Source organism: Achroia grisella, unplaced genomic scaffold (genome assembly GCF_030625045.1).
Source record: "Achroia grisella isolate CSIRO2021 unplaced genomic scaffold, CSIRO_AGI_Agris_v1 utg511, whole genome shotgun sequence".
Taxonomy (NCBI): domain Eukaryota; kingdom Metazoa; phylum Arthropoda; class Insecta; order Lepidoptera; family Pyralidae; genus Achroia; species Achroia grisella.
The window spans coordinates 2,847,640-2,871,489 of NW_026712905.1; the positions used below are offsets into that span (position 1 = coordinate 2,847,640).

At 34.3% G+C, this 23,850-nt stretch overlaps 1 protein-coding gene across 1 annotated transcript in view; it reads right to left on the minus strand.

The window, feature by feature from the left end:
- LOC131846397 (katanin p60 ATPase-containing subunit A-like 1) overlaps positions 1–23,457 on the minus strand; it is a 28,694-nt gene extending 5,237 nt beyond the window's left edge. Inside the window, exons 1-5 of the mRNA XM_059195676.1 lie at positions 22,990–23,457; positions 15,397–15,502; positions 1,804–1,933; positions 1,052–1,203; positions 420–587 (exon numbers count right to left, since the gene is read on the minus strand). Of these exons, the coding sequence (XP_059051659.1) occupies positions 420–587; positions 1,052–1,203; positions 1,804–1,933; positions 15,397–15,502; positions 22,990–23,181 (748 nt within the window). The 5' untranslated portion in view covers positions 23,182–23,457. The remainder of the gene's footprint in view (positions 1–419; positions 588–1,051; positions 1,204–1,803; positions 1,934–15,396; positions 15,503–22,989) is intronic.
- Between the last annotated feature and the right edge of the window lie 393 nt (positions 23,458–23,850).

Sequence of the window (23,850 nt, forward strand, 5' to 3'; positions counted from 1 at the left end):
TCTGTCTTCATTATTATATAATAATGAAGACAGAGAGAGAGAAGTGACAGTGATATGAGATCACTTTATAATCAAATTTAAAGCTAATGTTGTTTCCATTTAAATTCATAGTCTTTCAAAGTTTTGTTTTATTTAAAAGAATAGACAACAATGTAATATAAACATGGCGCAATGTTTCAATAAATATACTATTTTCCACAGTTCTATATTTTATAAGAAAACATCCTACATATACACATAACTCAGTTCATAGTTGTTTTTTCAATCATTATATTACCAGTTCGTTCTATCTCTCTTACACTTATATCTCAATCATTCGTTTACACTCACGCCATTCTTTTTCTATATCACTTCCACATAAATCGTCATCAATCGATCGAATCGATCGTCTATAACTTTAGCAAGAATTGCAAACTAACCAAGCATGTCGACTAGGTCCCCATCAGCGTGTGACGCCGGCTCGAATCGTCTCTCCTCTTCTTTGTGCTTTTCATCGTCCGTGTCACCGTTGTTATTGTCTCTGTCTTGTTTATCCTTGCCGCCGCCACCACCGCCGTGGTCTTTGTTACTAGAGTCTTTTGTTTTAGCTGAAAATAATATAAGTATCTTATAAAGTACGACGTAATGGGACATTAATGACTGATAGTGGTGATTTTGGCAGTTAGTGATTTATATTATTGCCTCCTTACATTTCGATGGTGACGGATTCGAATCCGTAATACAAATATTTGTATTCATGAATAATGTATTCGTATGTGTTCTGTATGAAAGAAAAAATGCATTTAAGCATTTCTATCAGTGGCCTAGTACTCAAAGTACAAGCTCTGCTTAGTTTAGGACCAGATAATGCTGTGTAGTAACTCCAGGATTATTTATTACTATTTACTTTCCGCCCAATTTTGTAATTTTTTTAACAGAAATAGTACTTAATCTATTAATTGCATTTATGACACTAAACAAGTAGTTTGTTATGATCTGTCTAAATAATTTTATGTAGAGTAGTTAGCCATTAGGCATGTCATGCAGCTTTTTTTACTTTAATTACACTAACCGCTATGCGCTTTACTTGCTGCTAACTTGGGATTTCTGACATCTGAGCTCTTTCTTTGTGACGTGGTGGCATTCCGCTGGTTGATTGGCGTCTTTTTGTCTGTTCGTGTGTTTCTGGGGTTGTTGCGAGCTGATTTCATGACTGGAGGACCTCTGTGGAATTTAACACACAAAAATAATCACATAATTGTCAACATATGATTATAAAGTTGGTTAGTTCATATTTATAATCTATCTCGTATGAATGTAACTAGGCTAATAATTCGTGAAATGTACTATGCAGCACACTGCTTTATTTTTGACGGTCGAGGGTACGATTCCTCGAATAATTAAAATATTTATAATATTTATAAGCATGATTGTTTGTGTTGGTCTGAATGTTTTCAATGTAAGTATTTTTACCAGCTGTTTAGTATTCATAACATAAGCTTTGCTAAGCTTGGGAACTAGATGGCGCTGTATGAACTGAAAAAAATGTATATATCCTGATACAATCGGGAAATTAATTATTATTTTTATTATATTACATTAATTTTCGATATTTTATAGTCACTATAATAATACTAAAATTTATTTTTGCTATTAGAACATATTAACTAAACTAATTATAAATTATAACTAATGCTGTAATCGGAATTTACCTTAATATACAATATTTTTTTATTAAACTTAACTGCATATAACATAAAAAAACGATACCACCATGTTAAGGACGTAATAATTGTTTCAAATAATTAAAGTCATGTTACTAACTTGTGTTCAACGTTAGTGGGGGGAGGCCATGCATTAGGGTCTCGATCTGGAGGCGGAGGCCAGATGTCAGGATCGAGCTCGTGCGGCGCCGGACCCCAAATCTGATCTCTTGTTGGGAAGTCCTCGTAATCTGAAATGTAAAATATTTACATTATTTTTTAATAATTACGCCACATTTAAAAATATTAGAAGACTTGTGTATTATATTGTAACGCATACTATTTATTGTAGACCATTACATGGTTAGTTCTTGTTGTTATGATTAAATAGTATAAAACAAAGTCGCTGTTGCTGTCTGTCCGTCCGTATGTATGCTTTAATCTTTAAAACTACGCAACGGATATATTGATTGCTTTATATATATATATATTTTACACATATATAGAGTCACTTATATACTTTAATTTCCACCACTCCACAATTCCTCTCAGTTATTCAAAGATTGACGGAAGTTATGATTAGTACAATAACGGATGCTATTGTACTATTTTATTTCTTAAGATCATTGTATCCTTTTATACTGAGTTTTTTTTTTTAATAAAACATTTACAGTTCAGTAAATGACTTAATATCATTCTTGAGATGTAAGGTTCTTTACCTTATCGCCCAAGAATGATATCAAGGGCAATAGTGATGACAAATTCATATCCAAGTTTGAGATTCATGCTAAGGTTCTGCTAAAAAACATAGCATGAGATTCTTCAAAAAGGTTTTTTTCCTTGTTAACGCATGTGACACTTCTAGAGAAATAGCAATATACCATCGTGTTCCCGAAGATCAATCAAGAAATACAACCCCGGATTCTTCAAGTCTATGGTGAGTAGATTTCTTCTGGGTAAGCAGACTACATCCAAGGTCTTATCATCATTTTCCACAAGGTGAGGTAAGACCAAGTACAAACCTATTTATAATAGAAAAAAACCTCATACTAGTCATTTTTTACTGGTGCCGAGCCAACGTGTACCGTTAGCGCAGGCGAGTGTCCCATTCCATCATCATATAATTAAAAATTGACCTATCAAGTCAAGTGAAGTACATCCATTAACGGAAAAATGTTTGGTTCAACCAGTTTCTATAGAAATTTCTTATCAAATTAAAAAAGACGTGTATTATTAGTCTTTAGTCACCCGCACTGATCTGACTAATCGTGCAAGGATCTATAAATTACGGAGATTTAATGATTTACCGCCATGGTCATATAATACGTTAAAGACTCCAACGGTGGGTCACTCCGGAACAAAAGTAAATTTACACGTGGGTGGACCGGGTGATCACCCGTGGGCACTATAATTGATATAAATCTAGGGGTAAAATAATGTCTACCTCAAATTGTTGCACCCTAAAACATATTTAATAAATAATTAAAGTAATTAACAATAAAAAACAATGCCGGTCACTAGTGAGAAATAAGGTTTTTCAAAGCGGTCTTCAATGTGATAAAAGAATTAGTGTCCAATACGCAAAAGACATACGATACCATTCATTTGATGTAGTTTTGCGCATGTCTAATTAGTAGGACAGGTGGGAATAAATCAATTCGTTACAACGGGCACACGCAAAAACGGTCGAAAGTGGAACAGGCCAACAGCCCCGTAACACGTGAACAAACTGAACAAAAAGAGGCTTGTATGTGGAATATATATTTCTATAGAAATTCGTCTTTACCCGCCAGTCTCGTCCGAGTGACCTGCATATATCGATTGACAGGAAAAAATACTTTATCTCCTTCAACCATCTTAAATACTATTTTTATGACTGTTACCCTTATACCGGGATCATCATTATGTCCCGAAAACATGAACTAAGTCACGGATACAATCAAATCAAAATATCTTTATTCATGTAGGTCTATTAAAAACTCTTATGATATGTCAAATCTAACGTCAGTTGTTCAGAGTTTTCGAGTTGAGAAGAACTAACAAGAAACGCAGCTCGATAAAAATTATATCTATCTATATCATCACGCCAGTAAACATATGAAAACTAGCATATAATTAAGTATCTTACATTAAAATTAATATTTAATGTAATATAAAAATATAATATAACACGGTTTGTAGCTGATTGCCAATCATATAGTTTTATTTTAATTAATTAAGTTTTATACAATTATATAATTAAATGGAATAAAATATGTGGGATATAATTATGAGAATTTATTAGTTCACATAATAATATAAGAATAAAAATAAATATCCTAAAATTTTCCAACACACAAAATTATTAGCAAATATTGCATACTAATTGAAAGTTAAGTTTTATCTCAATGTTACGATAGATAGCCTCCCATGGGTATGTTTATAAGTGGCTTTATGTAATCGGAAGATAACAAGTTCGAAAGTGGCGTCAGTGATGTCACCAGACAAGTGTTTAACGAGATATTGTGATAATGGGATATTTCATCTGAAGACTGTAGCATGTAGTAGTTCTAGTCAATCTGATGGCCCACCTGAACCCCTACAAATCGATCTCACGTCCAATTCAGAAGGGGATTGAAATTACAACGGCCTTTACAGAGCTTGGAACCCCTAACGGAGCCCTCAGAGTAAAGTCGTATCCGTCAGGCAGGATTTGGCCTTCAGCCGCTCCATAAGTCCTTCTACGGGTTCTCAGTGCCATTTGCATTCGCTACCATCCTTTAGGCCAGTTGCATTTGAATATTTCGAAAAAAAAAGAGGCCCACCTGATACAGCATTCCTACACGTGTCACGTAAAAATAACTGTTCCAGTTTCCGTAAACATCATTTTCTAATGTAATTCCGTGTCGCTGCTAAATTCGGTTATGTCGCAAGTCAAGACGAACAAATTATGTGGACTGTGGGGAGGGAACTATTAGTAATGGGAACTCGAGGCCCCATTACTAACTATAAAACATGTCAGGTCGATGTTTTTTTAAAGTGCATATCACTTCGAATGGAATGTTCCTCCCGCCTACACTAACAATATGGTATACTGGCGGGTCACCATAGGAGGAGCCGATCCGCAGTTAGCCCATTGTGGTAAATTTATCATGAAAAATCTACGATGTTTTCCAGGGGTAATTGCGTGGAGGTCAACCTGACGTGGTGTAGTGCTAGCAATAAGGTCATTGGCATAGTAATGACAACCATTACTAACAATTCCCCCCTAAGTCGATGGTCAATTTATAAATAATTTTTCCACTATGGTCTAACCTCCACTTCTGACCTTCAGGTCAGGTGACTTCAGTCAGGTCGACTTTGTCCTCATATCATACTCCATTGTTGCCCCATAAACGTATACCGTAAGCATAAGGTTGCATCATTCCATAATCATATATACATACAATAATGACTTTGGAAAATAATGCGTTACACAGCATAATGTATCAAATGATCTGCTTTTTTTATTTTAATACTAAACATCGCCTTTTAGTTCCAAATGAAGTAGAATTTGTACTATGGATACTAGACAACTGACAAATCTAAATACAGATAGTATACATAGAAAAGCACCCACATTCAATAATTGTATCTATTATACGGGGATTGAATAAACGTAAGGCATAAGGCATTTGTGAAATCTCAAATTGTTACTTCACTATTAAAATGCCAGATGCAATTCACTAGAAAATTGTAACGTTTCCTTGGCTAAACAATGAATCAATTACGTCAGCAACTAACACGAGATATTTTTTATAAGTGATGCTGAAATGTTGATCTCGTTTGCGCACCGTCATAAATACAGGTTAGAAGGGCAGTTAAAGAAATGTCAATGAAGCCTCACGTCCGTCAGGTTAGCGTAGCGAATACTCCAGAATTTAACCATAATCAAATCAAATCCAGTCAAAAATAATTATTTCCTATAGGACATTTTTGTCGATGAATGTCAAGAATAGAATAGAAAATCCTTTGTTCAAGTAAACTTTATTTAACCACTTTAGAATATTAATAGTTTTTAATCTACCGCTCATTCGGAAACCTGTCTCAGCACAAGAAGAACGAGCAAGAAACTACGTGTTGCTTTTTTAAATAATCGGTGTAACTATTTTTTTTATGTGTGAATACAAAGTACTACTAATTTATTTAGGTCAAAATATTAAATACACAATAACATTAAGGTCGGATTTCACCAATCGTAGTATAAACACGTTCAAGGAAACAGAGTTCAGCGTGAACCCGAAAAAATAACGACGTTGATCTCGCTTTACTTTAAATGGATGCTGCATTATACAGATCGCGTTTACAAAATGAAGTTTAGATTTTCATTCGTTCACAGTGTTACATGCTCATAAAATAATATTTGATGCAATGGGTAATTTAACTACAATAATTCTAAGAAATATTTGTAATTCAATCATGTGATAATTAGAATAAGTTTTTTAATATAAAATAAGTACCGTCGACTACAAAATATAAAACAACAACCTTTACCTATAAACTAGTAAAAAAATATATAATTGAGGATTTTTTTTACACTCTGGCAATTTTTTTTTATTCCCGACATTATATTGTCAAAATTTTGATTGATAACTGTTTAACAGCTTTAAATACGTTTAAAGAGATAACTGTAGGAAATCAGACGTTCAGAATTTATAAACATGTTTAGTGAAATTTATAGTGGTGAAACGCAAAATGAAGCTTTGATCACGTTTAAACGTTTTAATGGCGTTCTAGTATATATAATAGTTTGAACTAAACGCGATCAGTTTCTTTGGTGAAATCCGACCTTCATCGGTCGTAATGACTAGGGCAGGACTGGTTTCCAGACATAGCTTTGAAATGACCTAATAGTAACCCCATTGTTTACAATGAAGGATCATATAACCCTCATTACTTCCCCCTTCCCCCTACCCTCACCGTAGGAGTCTTCGGGACACGCAGTAGAGTTTTTTTATGGATGATAATCTTGGAACGTCAACCAGACATGATGCATTGCTAGTAATAGAGTCAACAGTCCACATTACTAACAATCCCCATTCAACCACGCAGTTGAGTTGTAATCTTGTTATTCTATGATATGAATGATCTAGCCCTTAATACCAAATTACAAACTGATACTTGAACCTCGTTAATCCGTGATAACACAAATATGTCGCGTGGTCGTGTATATGAACGGTAACGGAACCACGACTAGAAATAGTAGGCAACTTTGCTATTGCGGAGAGAAGGGGGGGAAAGGAGATTGTTAGTAATGGGGACTATTGACCCCATTTCTTGTAATGTACCATATCGGGTTAACAATCACGCGATCGCTCTGGAAACCGCCATGGTGAATTCACTACGACGGTCTGTCGGTACGAATGGCCTGACTTCATTCTAATTTTGTCGTCTTCCGATAATGCTCACGCGAATACTATGCACTATTATGCAGATAAAATCACCCTACCGACCATCAATTCATCATAACACATAGAACAACATTTCTATTCAGTTATAATACTTTTATTTATTAATCATATTTCCATAACCTATATGAAAGTCGACATTGTGTCCCCGTGATATGACAGGGTAAGCAAACATGTCATCATCATCATCATCGCAGCCCGGAAGACGTCCACTGCTGGACATAGGCCTCCGCTAAAGATCTACACGACGATTGGTCCTGCGCTGCTCGCATCCAATGCCTTCCAGCGATCTTGACCAGATCGCCGGTCCACCTTGCTGGAGGTCTTCCCACGCTGCGTTTTCCGGTCCGTGGTCGCCACTCGAGGACTTTATTGCCCCAACGATCATCTGTCCTACGAGCTGTGTGGAAGCCCATTGCCACTTCAAAGTCGCAATTCTTCGGAGCTATGTCGGTCACTCTGGTTCTTCTGCGGATCTCCAATTAGATTTAATTGAGGATATTATCATTTCTGATTCGATCACGCAGAGAAACTCCGAGCATAGCCCTCTCCATTGCCCTCTGAGTGACTCTGAGCTTGTTGATGGGGCCCATAGTTAGCGACCACGTCTCTGTTCCGTAAGTCATCACTGGCAACACACATTGGTCGTAAACCTTCGTCTTGAGACACTGCGGAAATTTGGACGAAAAGATATATCGAATGGATTCCCGAACGCTGCCCATCCGAGTTGGATTCGACGATTGACCTCTTTCTCGAAATTGGATCTACCTAGCTGGATAGTTTGCCCTAAGTATACGTAGTGATCGACAATTTCGAGTGTAGAATCTCCGATTTTTACGGGAGCGGGTACGACATGGACGTTTGACATAATTTTCGTCTTGTCCATGTTCATTTTAAGACCTACTCCTTGTGAGACTCTACTGAGGTCTTCGAGCATTTTGCTAAGGTCTTCCAGGGTCTCAGCCATGACCACGATATCGTCGGCAAATCGAAGGTGATTGATGTACTCGCCGTTAATGTTGATGCCCAGCCCGCTCCAGTCCAGAAACTTGAAGATATCTTCCAACGCAGCGGTAAACAGCTTTGGCGATATGACATCGCCTTGTCTGACACCTCGCTGCAGTTGGATAGGCTTCGAATTCTGGTCGTGGAGGCAAACTGACATAGTGGCGTTTTCATACAAACATTTCAACGCTTCGATATATCGATAGTCAATTTGGCACCGCTGGAGAGATGTGCACAGCCCACGTCTCGATCGAAACAAAGGCTTTTTCATAGTCCACAAACGCCAAGCAAAGTGGCAGGTTGTATTCTTCGGTCTTCTGAATTACCTGCCGCAGCGTATGAATGTGGTCTATGGTACTGAAGCCTTTTCGGAACCCGGCTTGTTCGGGAGGCTGGAAGTCGTCAAACCTGCGCGCGAGACGATTCGTGATGACTCTCGAAAACAACTTATAAACATGACTCAGCAGTGTTACGGGTCTGAAATTCTTCAGAAGCGATTTGTCTCCCTTCTTGAAGAACAGAACCACCACACCCCTTTGCCATTCTTGAGGCGTTTTGCCCTCGAGGATGATGGAGTTGAATAGCTTCTGGAGGATTCGTAGAACAGGTCTACCTCCAGCCCTCAGAAGCTCAGCAGTAACTCCATCATCGCCCAAAAAGAATCACTATGACATTTGTTTTTAAGTTGTTTAAGATATATATATAATATAATACAGGCTGACGTCCGATATATTTTCGGTATAGTGTCGGGTTAATTTGGCTATCGCCGGGTCTTTCGCCGTGTTGTTAACAGGTGCCCGTGTTGTCGTGTATAACTGTCCATAGAACTTCTCAATTTCCCTCAAAAAAAAAAAAAAAAAAGTTCGGGTTTAGACGAAACGATCCTGCCGTCATCCGTCTTAAGTCGCGTCAGCTGGCTCTGTCCGGCAGCCAGATCCCTGTTATAAGATTTTTGACCCTTGTTTCTCTCAATAGCCTCCTTTACACAATTTGTGTTAAAGTGGCGTAAGTCACAGTCAACCTAATACTTAGAGATCTGAATACAAACTAAGTTGCCGATAAAAATGAGAAGCGTCAGAAAAATCGGAGATCAGTAAATGACCATACTTCGCCTTTCATCCATCAATTTGAGGGTAGAGATAGATATTTTTCCGGTTCTTTCTGCGCGGCGGGTTTTGAAGTGCGTAGACCCAGCCGCACGGACAGTTTCCACGAACCTGTTGTTGTAATCGTCCACGTCAACGCAGTCACCAAGGCTTTCGAAACGGTTTTGCAATTCTAGCTGAAAGCTTTCGGGGTTTTGGATCTGTATAGGTGTACGGAGCGTAGATTTCATCAGTCTGGATCGTTCGAGTTTCAGATTCAGATTCAATGTGCCTCTTACAATCCGGTGATCACTTCCAATTTTGACGGCATTGATCACAGAGACATCATTGAAAATCTGTCTTCTCGTTGACAAGATGAAATCTATCTCGTTTTTTGTGGCACCATCGGGACTAATCCACGTCCATTTCCGGTGTTCCGGCTTCCTGAAGAAGGAGTTCATCATAAAGAGGTTCTCCTTCTCCATGAAGTCGGCCAGCATTTGACCTCGGAAGTTCCGATCACCTATACCAAATTGCCCCACTCTCAGCTCATCACCGCTTCGTTTGCCCAATTTTGCGTTAAAGTCTCCCATGACAACGTTATAATGAGTCTTTGTACTATGTATGGCTCTGGAGATACAATATCATACATAGCCTCATGACCTCATCGTCGGATGATGCGTCGATAGTTGGAGCGTACACTTGGATGACCTTCAATGAATACCGTTTGGTAATTCTATATATACGCTACCCTAGTCGACACGCTCGACCTTGATATACATAATTCACAAGGGACTTGTGGAAAAAATATTGATACACCGCCTTGGGACAGTTGATAATCCCGGAAGTAATTTTGAGAGATTGCCGGATTTCAGGACTATCGAGTCCTCAGCAAACATGTAAAAAATGTTAATTTTTTGGATAATTTTTATTCACATATTACTTACATCAAAAGCTACAGTTGATGATAAGGAGAGAATTAGGGCGTAAATGAGTTCAGTTGTGGTTATAATTTTAGAAATTATCTCTAGAGATCTTGTACAGTCAGCTCCATATATACCGTAGCGTTAGAATTTGACAATATTTCTTTAGGGAACACAAATTCAAAATTACTCAAATTTTATATTTTCGAAGTGCAGTAGTCTGATGATTATTTCATTAATAGTTTGTAATAATTTTAACAATATATATAACTCTAAATACTATGATATATTTGAAATCGCTACCATCTAATATGTTACATGACTGTACGTAAGGACGTGTTTATAAGTAATCAACGTAACCTAGAACGCTGGAGTAGGTAAGTCAAGATTGTAGTAGAAGATAACATACACACACACACACACATGTTTTACAGGTATGTGTCATTACAGGTGACAAATCGACAAATAAAATGCTTATAAGGTTGACATACAGTTCGACATTTAAGGAAATACGACATTGGTAATTCAATACGTTTTAAAAGTAAACAACTGCCAATGTTTGTGTAAACAAATATGTTTAATTAGTATTCACTATTTTTAGCATAATCATGATAGATTAGCCTATATTTTATACCAAGCCTAATTCCTTTCTATGTATTTCATCTATCTAATTTTTGAAACGACCGGTTTTTTCGAAACTTTCACTAGCAGATATAATAGCTAATGTCATAAAAGTAACTTAGACTAATTATATTTAAGAATTTTTATTATATTAATAAAAAAATAATTTAACGCGGACGAATTCGCGGGTAATATGCTAGTACAATAATATAAGTATGGAAAGATTACTCTACCAACGGTTTCAGTACTAAGAGTCATATCAAGAAAGAATCAAGATTCAAGCTTAGAAACGCATAACGATATTCAAAACACACGAACCGCACTATTCTTGGTCTGTCTACAAAAAGAGTAGGTTACATTCGCGTCATCAGACCTAAGTCGATGTAATCGGCTCTGCGTCGACCTTCGATTCACTATTCAACTTAGGCTTCACCGCTTATGTCACTTGACACAATAGCTGCCAATCGGAAACTCATCCAAAACGGTGTGATCATAATTATTTAATTAATTACGTTATTGCATATTCATGGCAGATATTTCTAGCTTGTAGAATATGTATTGCATGTTTTAAATCATACTTTAAGAAGAGAAAGCATTAAGTTTTTTTTATATTACAGTAATGTAAAATAATTCTGGACAATCCTCGCGGCGACATGCAGTCTCAAGCTAAGCAGAGCTTATGTTATGGATACTAGATCATTCATTCATTCATAATTTAAGAGCTGTGCTCTTGTTGGTGAAGCTCCCGCCACCTTCCACGATCTTCTATCAGTCTTTTTAGCTGTTGATACGACACGACTCCAACTTTTACTTTAACTTGCTTGATATAGCTGTGTCTTGGTCTTCCCCTTCCTCTCTCTCCATCTATTTTTCCTTCAATAATGTTATTATTTCGTCGTGTCGTATCAACTGCCCCAAGATTTTTCCCTACTAGATAACTGATATACTACTTTTTTGTAAATCCATCCTAATATACACATAAAACACCCAAACCAATACAAACAATCATAGTCATGAATACAAAGTTTGCACTGCGCGAGGAATCGAAATCAATTCTTTTTTGAGATTAATTATCATAATTACTTCACACAAGTTATACTAACTAACAAACACAATACTTACTTCGTTTAATTATACTTGTATTATTCATAGCCTGTGTTATTAGTATTAAGATAAATTGATTATCTATCAAATTCTACCGAAGCTGCGAAATTATGCTAATGATGATGATAGTTACGAATGATATCAGGAGATCAGGTGAGAAAAGTTTACCCTGACATTATATTGTGATAACAAAAATAGATAATCTCCTACACATTTTTATCGATACAAATATAAACATACTTGATTCCACTTTAGAACAAGCCGTAGGTACTCACATCGTATTGATAAGTATATTAACTTTAAAAAAAAAACATCAAATTTGTATGAATACAGCATGTGGGAAAACTTTAACGAAACTTAAACATTAAATCAGGCCTGCGTCAGAGACTAAAAACAAAATATTTTTTATATAAATCTATGTAACAATGATTTAACTATGGCGCATTTGCAAGCAAATAATAATAATCATCTTTATTTGTAACTAGCTGTACCCGCGACTTCGTCGGCGTGGAATTTAACTTTATTTTACTAATATAACAGTAGCCTAAGTTACTCCTTATTACATCAGCTACCTGCCAAAAAAAGTCCCGTCAAAATTGGTCCAGCCTTTTCAGAGATTAGCGGAAACAAACAGACAGCCAGACAAATTTTGTAAAAAATGTTATTATGCTGTATGTACCGTATTTATATTCACATGCATGTAGTAAAAAACGGTTATTTTTATATTACAAACAGACACTCCAATTTTATTTATATGTATAGCTAATAATAAACTAAGACAATTGCTGTTTATAATAAAAATTAAAAGTAATAAATTGACAAAACGGTCTATAACTCAGAGGAGACAGTGAGTCCACCCCTCTCTGCTATTCTAATGTTTGCATAGACTCATTTTGAAGATTTTGTCCGCGTAATCCTCTGTATGTTTTTCTATTGTTTTATAAGTAATATGTAGATAGAGCAATAAAACGAAAAATATAGTTTTCCAAATGCGCTAAAAGCGTGGGGGTTACATCATAAACATGCAAATCAGAAGTGTAAACATTTTTTTGTCACATCTACTACGGACTCAATTTGACGTAACTGACGTAATCTACAATAATACGTAATAAATATTATTAATTATTAATGCGAAGTTTTGCAGTTTTTGTCAGTTTGTTTCTCCGATCCCTTCTTCTAAAGCACGCAAAAGATTTTGATACATATTTCACTATTATTTCGATATTTTTTTAAACCACGATAGTAATGAAGCTTCTAATGGTAAATGATTAACGTAGCCTTTAGACGCCAGAACCACAACGGGTGTCGACTAGACATGGATAGATATAATCGATTGGTACATCGATGTTCAATCCAAAAATATCGATATTAAAAAAGTCTAAAAGTGATAAAATAAAAGTGAACGAAAAGTTAAAAAAAGTCTATTTGAAATAAAAAAAAACAACGTTTACTGACATCGACATTTCTAATACGATATTTATCGCAATTCCATATTGACAAATATATCAACATCGATGTTTTTCTAAAATCGAACATCCCTATCTGAAACGTAATATGTAACTACAATAGTACAAAAAGGCGTAGGTCTAGCGTGGAATAACTTGAGATAATTTCATGCTCTATATGCGCTGATCCCTATCATGTACCAATTTAATATTAACGAATACTGTTCTACTGACTACAAGCAGGATTCGATTAATAATTTTCATTTAAAACTATAATCATTAGACTTAGAATTTTGTTAAAAATACAATAAATTGTGATGATCGCTTAATCGATAAGACCGCCTTTACGATACCTATGCACTATGTATATATATTCTATTTTATTTTGTAAAGGTACAATAACGAGTTATAAATAAAAATGATATTGAATATGAGAAAGGCAAAAAGAAAACCATACGGATAGTAAAATATGAATAAAACAATAAAATACAGTTGTGACATAAAAAAGTCATTCTAAAGTCGGTATTATAATAGTACTATAGACAAAATTTAATACACATTTTGTTATAGCAGTTGTAATACATACAGGCAACGGTCGACGGTTTGCATCGTAATCTGTTAGTTATAGACCAATGACCACCCCATTCCTTTCAAAAATATTGGGAACAGTGTAATTAGAGGTGTGTATACTCAACGATATCCCATATATACCAAATATTGGGAACAGTGTAGTTCACAATTTTAATCTTTTTAATTACTTTTTTAACTTTTTATGTTATTGAAATGGTAAACAAGTTACCGACCCGCATCATTATAAGTGATAATTGTCGCCTTTTTATTTAATATCCACAAATTATATAATATGACTTTCAAATTATATAAATGCCATTAAAAGCAATTAAACATACATGAACTGCATTACGGACATTTCGTAATAATCTGACGCCCATGATACTACTACTCCGGTTTTGCCATTCCCGTGGACTAACATGTGATTGATGCTTAAGTATTCTGTAATGCACTGCCTTATCTCGCCCTTCAACTGAAACACTTCTTACGAAGCATGCTGATTAGAGGTTAGAATAGGTGAGACTGAGGTACCCACGCAGACCACTTTTTAGAAAGTCTACCGCGGTAACAATGTACGGCGACCGCGTACTAGTCAGTGGAACTACGTCAAATGTCTTGTATATAGGGATATAACTGTATATCATTCGCCATAAGTACCAAATCACATGTCCAAAATGGTAGGATTAATACATTCAAAAGCCCAAATAAGGAATCGAATCCAATAAAAAATAGAATCAATAATACAATAGACTGATGCTTTTGAGAAAAAAAAAATATGCATCGTGACTAGGACTCTCATTGGTCACTGCAAATTAAATAAACACATGGCAAGGTCTGTACTTAGCAAAGATTTACAGATTTTGCCAAATGGTAGAGAAAACGCCATTACACATCATATTTGGTTGGAACTTACTCCTGCACAGACGATATATCTGTTTTGAAAAGTACACACTATACTGAGTAGCTAAAATCATAGCTCAGGAGAATATTCTTCAATTCTTATCCCTGGCAACAACAATAAAAAAAACGGCGATCACATGTTCGTCTTATCATCCTCCACTGGTACCCCGCCAGCGCATACCGTTAGCGTGGGGGGAACGGTATGCTAGTAATGAGACTGATGATCCCATTGCTAGCAATGTACCCATGTCAGGTTGACCTCCAAGCGGTCCCCCCTGGAAACAATTGTGATAAATTCCCGGTGAATTTATCACGATGGGTTAACAAACCTGACTTCATGTTCATTCTATCATCCTCCACTGGTGCCCCGCCAGCGTAAACCGTTATAGCGCAGACGGGTGCATCCCATTATCATATGTACACTTAAAAATTATGTATACCGTTAGCGCAGTCGGGTTCATCATTTCATTATCATCCCTTAAACATTAATGAACCTTAAAAAAATAAACGAGTAATAGCCCAAACCCCTTATAAAAAATAATTTTCTATTCCTATGTTTGAAAGGTGTATCCCGACGATAGTACAAATGGTTGATACGAATACGAAGATGTACTAAAATAAATTGTCTCACTTACTTCCTGTTAGAGGCGTAATAGCTTTTTCCCCTTCGTGTTGGAACATCTGCAGCGTTGCCACCGTCGCCTTGAGTTGTTCGTACTCACGAGCCATTTGCTTTTGGACCTACAATCAAATACATTATGTTAACAACAATTGGTTGAGACATCCTATTGTTAGAAGGAATTAGGTATAATGATATTAATGTGGACTAGTCTCTATTGCTAGTATTTTTTTGTACAGATCAATTTTAACATCGTCCTTTGGATATAAAGCTGGTAACTATGGGCTAAGTGACTTAATCTCATTTGTGATTCTCCACTGGATAACTCGAAGCGTTAAGCATTACCAAAGACGGGATAGTCATTACATGATAAATAACATCAAAAATATTATACAGAATTAGTAACGAATTCAATCATACTTTATTAAAGGTTATTTTTGTTTATAATACTTTATTGTACAATCAAAATATCAGTTTTAAATAAAAGGATTGATAAGTCTATTAATTATAATTAATCTAAAAGTTTTATCATATACAATTTTAACTAGCCATTCGGGAGAAAAACAAACAACTGTACAACTCTAGAGAAACCAATTCTTCTTAGAGCAAAAGAGATATGACTTTAATTTTTTTATTAATTTGCATTCAACATTGCCAGAGTGAAGGTCATATTCTTCATATATGGCAAGAACATGTTGCATACATATAAGTCGCCTTTTCTTAGTGTAATCGATCTTTCATCTCGTATAGTAGGCACTAGAGCCTCTTATTTTTAAAGAATTGCATTGTGCCCATTTAGTACACAAAATATAATTATTTCCAATAGATAATTATTCGGTTTAAACTATCACAGGACGGGTTACTCGAGGTTAACATGTTACATTACACGCGTTATAATGGACAATTTCCTATCTTTTCAATTTTCTTGCAAGTAATGAAGACTACAATGAGTTACTCACACATCAACACATCACAATGGTGCTAAACGGAACGCAATGTACCGCGTAAATCGAGAATTCAACCAGTATTTCCAAGAACCAAACAAAAAGCGTCACACATCATCTAAGACGGAAATTGATACGTCACAGATTAATTCCTTTCACGATAAATTAATTCCAACACTGTGGCCACAAAAGTGAAATTTCGATATCTCACGCGATTATCACAATATGACAAAGGTACACAATGAATACGTCATGTGCTTCCCACACGGAAACACAAATTGAGCAACTGCGGCTAATACCGTGCCATCACAAGTTTGTTATAAGTTTTCACCTATTTTCAACAAAATGTACACCTTGACCCACTTTCCTAAGAATCATGGAATTACTAATCGCACTGATCTGAATAACATGCGAAGGTCGTTGTGACGGTAATTAAAGCAGCCACCCACATAAATGATAAATAATAAGCACCTTTCCTTTTCTGGACTGTCTACGGGATTCTATACTTTACACAAATAATTTTAAGGCTTACAATTCGAAATGAATTTTGTTTCAAGATAATAGAATAGACTCGGTTCACCCCAAATGCGTCATTAGGCGACCAATATTCCATTGAAGCAAGTTCGACGACCTGCGGCGTCAGCTAACGTGGTACATTTGCCTAACAATATAAAACGAACATGACTGATAGAACAAATGCTTGGCGGACATCCAGACACGAAATTAGACTATGATCAAAAGGGGTCCTAAGGCCTTTAAAGTGATCGTTTATCAAATTGTTAAGTATGATAGAATGTAAATGGTAAAGTCAAAGACGAAATAAAAAACTTTTTGGTTATGATTTACATTACATTTACAAATAAATACTTTAAAATCGGCAGGGCTTGAATATTGATTATACAAGTTGATTTGGAAGGTTATCTCGAGCACTGTGAGGGGCAAGACGCTTGATAATTTAGATGATTTAGTAAACTTTACATAAGTAGACTTATCTTAGAGATCTTATCAATAGTATTGATAAAGTTATTATGTAACAGGCCGGCATTTTGAATGGTAATTCAGTTTTACCTTAACATTCAAATTTATCCACTTATTGTAAAGCATTAACGCATCATAACACACCGTAAGCAATCAATAAGATAAATTTACAAATGACACTAAAAGAAATATTTTGGCGTGATAATAATATTTTGTGATAGAGGTAACTTAATACATATTACAGAACTTTAAATAGCCAATTGAAACAAAGTGTACCTACATTTCACAACTTGAATCCAGACCCAGTGTATATAAAAAAGTCCAATTGCATTTGTATGTAGAAAGTATTTCTGAGTATCGCAAACTGGTTTTTCGCAAATCCGATGGTGTTTCGGGCACGATCTCGACTTCGTCGAGATTGCTAACGACCGTATTGATAATGATTATGACATAACACTAAGAACAGTTCTGCGTGTGGTGATATACACAAAACAAAATAATAAAATGAATCATTTCCGTTACTTGTAAAAAGTCTGATATCATTTGTCAAGTAATATCTAAGAAATATAGTAAGAATAGAGGCCAAAGTAAAAGGAAGATTGAAGAATAAGACGAGAGGACGATAAACATGCGACCATAATGTTAAACTTTCATTGTAAAATAAAGATTAAAATGTAATAATTAGCCCTTACTAAAATATAACAATTATTGGAGAAATCCATAATGGAGACCCGCCCGCTCCAGGGGTAACGAGCTGGTACTGCTGGTCTCCTACCGGCTAAAACTCCAAGGTGTACCTCTACCGCCTATTGCCGGAGCTACGGGTGTGATGTCACCCACTACATTAACCACTAATACTATAATTTTAATATAATGCCTCTATTAATTGCGAAAATTAAATTAAAGCTCTGTAATAAGTCTTAAATGATGTCATTTACGTAGATTAGAATGTTCGTGAACGATCGATACATTTGGAATGCAATTGAGAGATGAAATCTATCGATTAGATGTTTTGTGCATACGACCATTATTACGTGGTAACAATATGTAAATGCATGCATGTATGGAGATGCGTGAAGTGGTTCGTGTTCTATCAGTAAAAGTGTAACAATTTAATTACAGCCCTCGATCGATTTGTAACAGTCGATTAGACGATTAGCCCGCGTTCCGTTAGTTAAACGTGCAACATTTCATGATTACAGGCATAGATTGTAACTAATTACAAAGTCATAGAAAACGTAATGTTACAAATTTCGAAAGCCATCGAGAGAAAAACTTGTCGATGAATGTCGTGGAGTTTTTATCAGGTCGCAGTATCTAGCAAAATAGACTCGACAAAAAAAATCACCAGTTCATGTTCAGTAAATGACAGTCCCATTTTTTGATGATATCTGATAATTTTCGTTTCTTTTGAACTAATTTGAAATTGAATGCTAAGAAAAATGTTTATCGACTACTATCGACGATATACTACGTTGACTATAATGTCATTTAGCAATATAATAATTCCCTTATACAATCAAAAATAAGATTTATATGGATAAAGATTAATTTTATTTCCCTAATAAAGAGTTTTCTAGTAAAATTATCATCAAGGAATGGATTCTTTATTAACTTAGGAAATGATTATATTGTGAACAAAATATATTAAAGTAATTATGACTGTAACTAAAAAAACTGTGCTGCCAGTGGCATTACTTACTCTAACTAAAGTTTAAACTTTTATTATCATACTTTGTTATTGAACTAAATACTAAACGCAATTGCACAACTTAGTGCTTACAATCTAAAAATCGATAGCGATTAGAATGAAGAAAACGAACGTCTTTAGTATAAATAAAAACATTTACTGAACTTTGAGATGTACTAATTTTTTTGTTAAGATAAAAACTGTTTTTGTACTGTTGGTTACTACTTGCCGACAAATCTATCTAGAACAAATATTATTTTATCTGTGGTACAAATTGAAATGGAATCAGTTGCGGAAATTTTTAATCAGAATTACTTCATTGTCTGGGGTGAACGCGATTGAGTAAAGACCGTTGGTTTTCACCTCGAGAACACAGGTTTATCGATCACAATAACACACCTATGTAAGCACAAGCAAGTAGCGTGCACATTCAATTGAATAGGTACAGTCACATGCAACAATATGGAACCCCTTGTGTATAAGTAGGTATGTAGGTACATCTGTTTCTGGCTGAAACATGATTTCTGGCAATTGCAAAGTAGGTACTGTCTAAATTGCGTTTTGTTTGAACGAGATATAGCAGTGAAATCACATGGATGCGGAGTCATTACATCCTAGTAAGAGGGTTCCTACGGGTGTCACATGGTGACGTGTTGACCGTGGCGCTGCATGTCTAAAGAAGACTGTTGCCATTTACCACTAGATGAGCCATTGGCTTGTTTGCCATCTCATCTATCAGCAAAAGGGTAAAGTTTGTGAGTTTGCACATTCGGGGTAATAATAACTCCGGTGTAACTGATCCGGTTCTGAAAATTAGTTTAGTGTTGGATAGCCCATTTATTTGGGAAGGAAAGGAATATATCTTTACAGTCGCAAAAACAATGATGATGTGACGCAAAGTTAAAAAATCACACAATAACCAACTTGTACTTTGTTACAGTGATTTAGCATCATCAGTGTTGTCCCACATGTCCAAAGACGTTTGTAATCAGAACTAGTAAATAATAAATAAGACAGACTACAAAATATTTGCATAATATTTGTGATGCGACTGTATGGACGGTATCACTAAAATAGCCAAGATAAATAAGACAATTTTGATAAAAATGTGGTGCGCTCTTTCTGGTATTTATGTTACTGACATGAATCAAGAAACTGTTTACATATTATTGAAGGAACTTGAAAAACTATTTCAAATTTGGATGATTAAGTTCCTTGAAGTTTATCAGATAAACACCAATTTTTATAATAAATTTTTAACTGAAATAGGAAAGCTAGAAAATTTTAAAGCAATGTTTACTATCAGGTATTATGTGATATCTCCTGAAAACCATTGTTTTAATTTTGATACTATTAGCCAATTGATCTCATTTCAATACCCCATCAATGTGAACCTCTAAAAAACAAACATACTTAAATGTAAAAGGTTAAAAATAAAAAAAATAAGCTACTTAAAGGTTTCTGCAGCATGGAGTATTATGTAGTCCAGAGAATACTATGTAGTATAATTTACAATATATTATTCAACAAAATATATATGATTAAATTTTTTTACACCACAATGAGAAATGAGCATACACACCATTAGTGATTACCATAGTTTATAAACACCAGATTTTAGTGAAACTACACTTTTTACACTACACTACTGCAAACACTGGAAAAATCTATTTGTGATTCAAACCTATTCTAAATGTAGATGTGTATATTTTTCTGATATACACACATATGTCATGGGTATATTTTATTTCCTATTAATATAATTAATACAAATAACTAAAATATTTCTGAATATTAAGTATTTCTTTAAATAATAAAATATTTCCTAAATAATTGTTACTTAGTAAACTTAAATATATGAATGACTAAATTTATGATTGGTCATATGACCAAGGTATATACATATGTCTGTGAAAATGTGTGAAAAGGGAAATTATTTATACTTTAATTGAAAAGAGTAACCCTCAACTAAATACCAGTATCATTCAAAATAACAATGAAGTTTATAACATTAAATGTTACAGGAAATAAACACTTAATGTTACAGGAAATTTGTTAGAATACACTACTATACAGGGCATTTTAATTGAATAAACAGTTTCTGAGATTAGCATACATACACACAAATAGATATGAACAAAATCTATGGAAACTATTGATATGATAAACATAAATCATAAATAATATAGTATCTTAACTAAAATATGAAGTTTTAGTGGTTTTTGAAGATTGTTTGAGAAGACATTTAATGTACAGCACTGCTGGTTTCCAATTATTAATTAATTTAAATAGTAATCAATAAAAAAACTGCAGCTGTTATACCTAAATGGCTGACAAATGAGTGTATTCAAATGTTACATACACACATATAATTAGAAATGTGTGTGGGAGTGGGTACATAGAGTACAGTTGAATTTTAATGATTCAGCAAGGGTATCATTGACCTGAGGCAAATTAATCTTCATTAGTCAACTGACAGGCTCACTTAAAACATGTCTGTCACATTTTTAAATAACTTGAAACCAGTTTCTTTTAAAATTAAGGCAAATTTCACAGGATGCATTGCAGAATATTGTATTACTTTAAATTATTTAAAATTTTTGTACAATAGAACATGTTGAAATTTGAATAAAATTATTATAGAATTAAAGACAGGAAGAAACTATTTTGATAATAAATTGGCTTAAAATTGGACTAAAAATTATGTAAGAACAAAACGAATTAGAAAGAAATAAAGACATGTATTTGCTCTTTTACATAAATTATCTAACAGATTTTAATGTGCTTTGATATTTTCCATTAAAATTTATGTAAAATTAAAATTAGCACAACATTGTAACACTAAAATTGAAATTTTAACTTGATTGACTCAAAGTAAAAGTTATATGTGTGTATATTACACACAAAAAAAACAGTTCACCTGAATTTTCATCCTTTATTTATTATTTATATAAAAAAGGAAAAAAGGATAATTATTATGTTAGTAAATAGTTGACATCAAAAATATTTTTTGTATTATTTAATTTTAATGTAATAAACTTGCTATTATCTGTTTATGTAATTTAGATAACAACATATAGAAAGTAAAATTTTTATTTTTAATATAACATTACTGATTTTTTAATCATTGGCAAATGTGCCAATGATTAATCATCAATCAATCATCCAAAATTAAGCAGAGCTTGTAGTAAATTACTGATAAAAATATATACATACTCTTTTTTCTAGATATGAAATTGAATTGATTGTATCATGAGAGAATTGTAAAGCGCAAAACTGATAGACCACCCAGTACTCAGCTCATTACTTGGAGTTTGAGCAGAATCTCCCTCAACTGACTCCTGAGCTTACTCTGCTTTTATAAGTAATTATATAATTTAAAATAAATATATAGATTAAGTTATTATTCAAGCTCACATTTCATTCTCTTTGATTTAGATTGTAATGTAGAAAATAAACACATTTTCTGTGTTCCATTTCTCATAAGTCATCCACAATAAAGTGATTGTTTACTAAATATGTGGTACACAATAAACAATTTTAGTTCATTATTTAATATACTGACTAAGTACAATATAAACAATTTCCTTATTTTTTTAATATCAACAACATTATCCTAAAATCTGTGCTGATTAAATTTACATAAATTTGATTGTTTTTCCAATCAATTGTAAATAGACAATTGAGTACTTATCTATATTTTAGATAATTTTTTGCAAGTGTCTAAAGTCTAGGCACATATAAAAAATGTAGTACATGTGCTACAAAATTGGTTATTAAAAAATAAACAACTGTCACAATTGATTTAAAATTATCAAGATATACAACATCATTAAGAAAACTTAACTTGGCGGGTGGCCTTCCGCCTTCCCTTCAAAGGCACACTAATTAACATGTCTTATCATATATGGAAATGTCACTGGTCAAGGTAACTAAAACATGGATAAATCATGAAAAAATATTGGAAATTAATAAATAAACTGTGAACATCACTTACCAGTTGCCATTTGGACTTGCGTGTGGGGTCTGCTATAGTCATCAAAAGCCTATGGATCATCTGAACAGTCCCTTCATAATACACGAGCGCGGATTCGTAGTTACCCATTAGTGCCATTTCTCTGGCCAGCTTCGTGTTCTCACATATTTCTCCAACAGAAACTGCCATTATTGTCATTCCCGCTGCGTACATGTAACAATTCCAAGATAAAATCCAATGGTTCTCTTCACAAAACCTTGCTGAAATTTCACTGTGATATCCACTATGAGCCGAATGTATCACTTCGCATTTTTATAATGCAACTAGCCTGACTTTCATTCTGTTTTTACGTTATTCACATTACATTTCGTTTTTGTGAGAATTTTTGTAGATTATTTATCTCATGGCTATATGAAATTTATAAAATGAATACCATATTTTTTGAGACAAAACAAACTTGAAGATTTCATTCGACAAGCCACAACACAAATCACAATTTACAATCGCAAAGCAAGAGCAACTGCCAACTTTCAAGTCAGCTTGCAACAGACCAATCAAAAGCAAGGTTATTTGTTTTTTCTTAATATTGGTGCTTCATTTTAAGTCTGTTCTCAATTTCAAAAAATTCTATGAGTAATGTTCTCAATGTCAAAAAAATCTATGAGAATGTTTATCGCAGAACGTGGAATAATATTTGCTATTGGCAAACCGCAGTAGTGTAAGCGAGATAGAAGACAACATTTTTTACTTTCTCCAATGGCGGTGAAAATGTGATAAAAGACAACGCAAAAAACGCAATGGAATTTTGTAATAACGTTGCAATACGATAATTCCTCTGTATGCCAGAGGAATTATCGTATTATAGTAATTTACTTTTTGAGG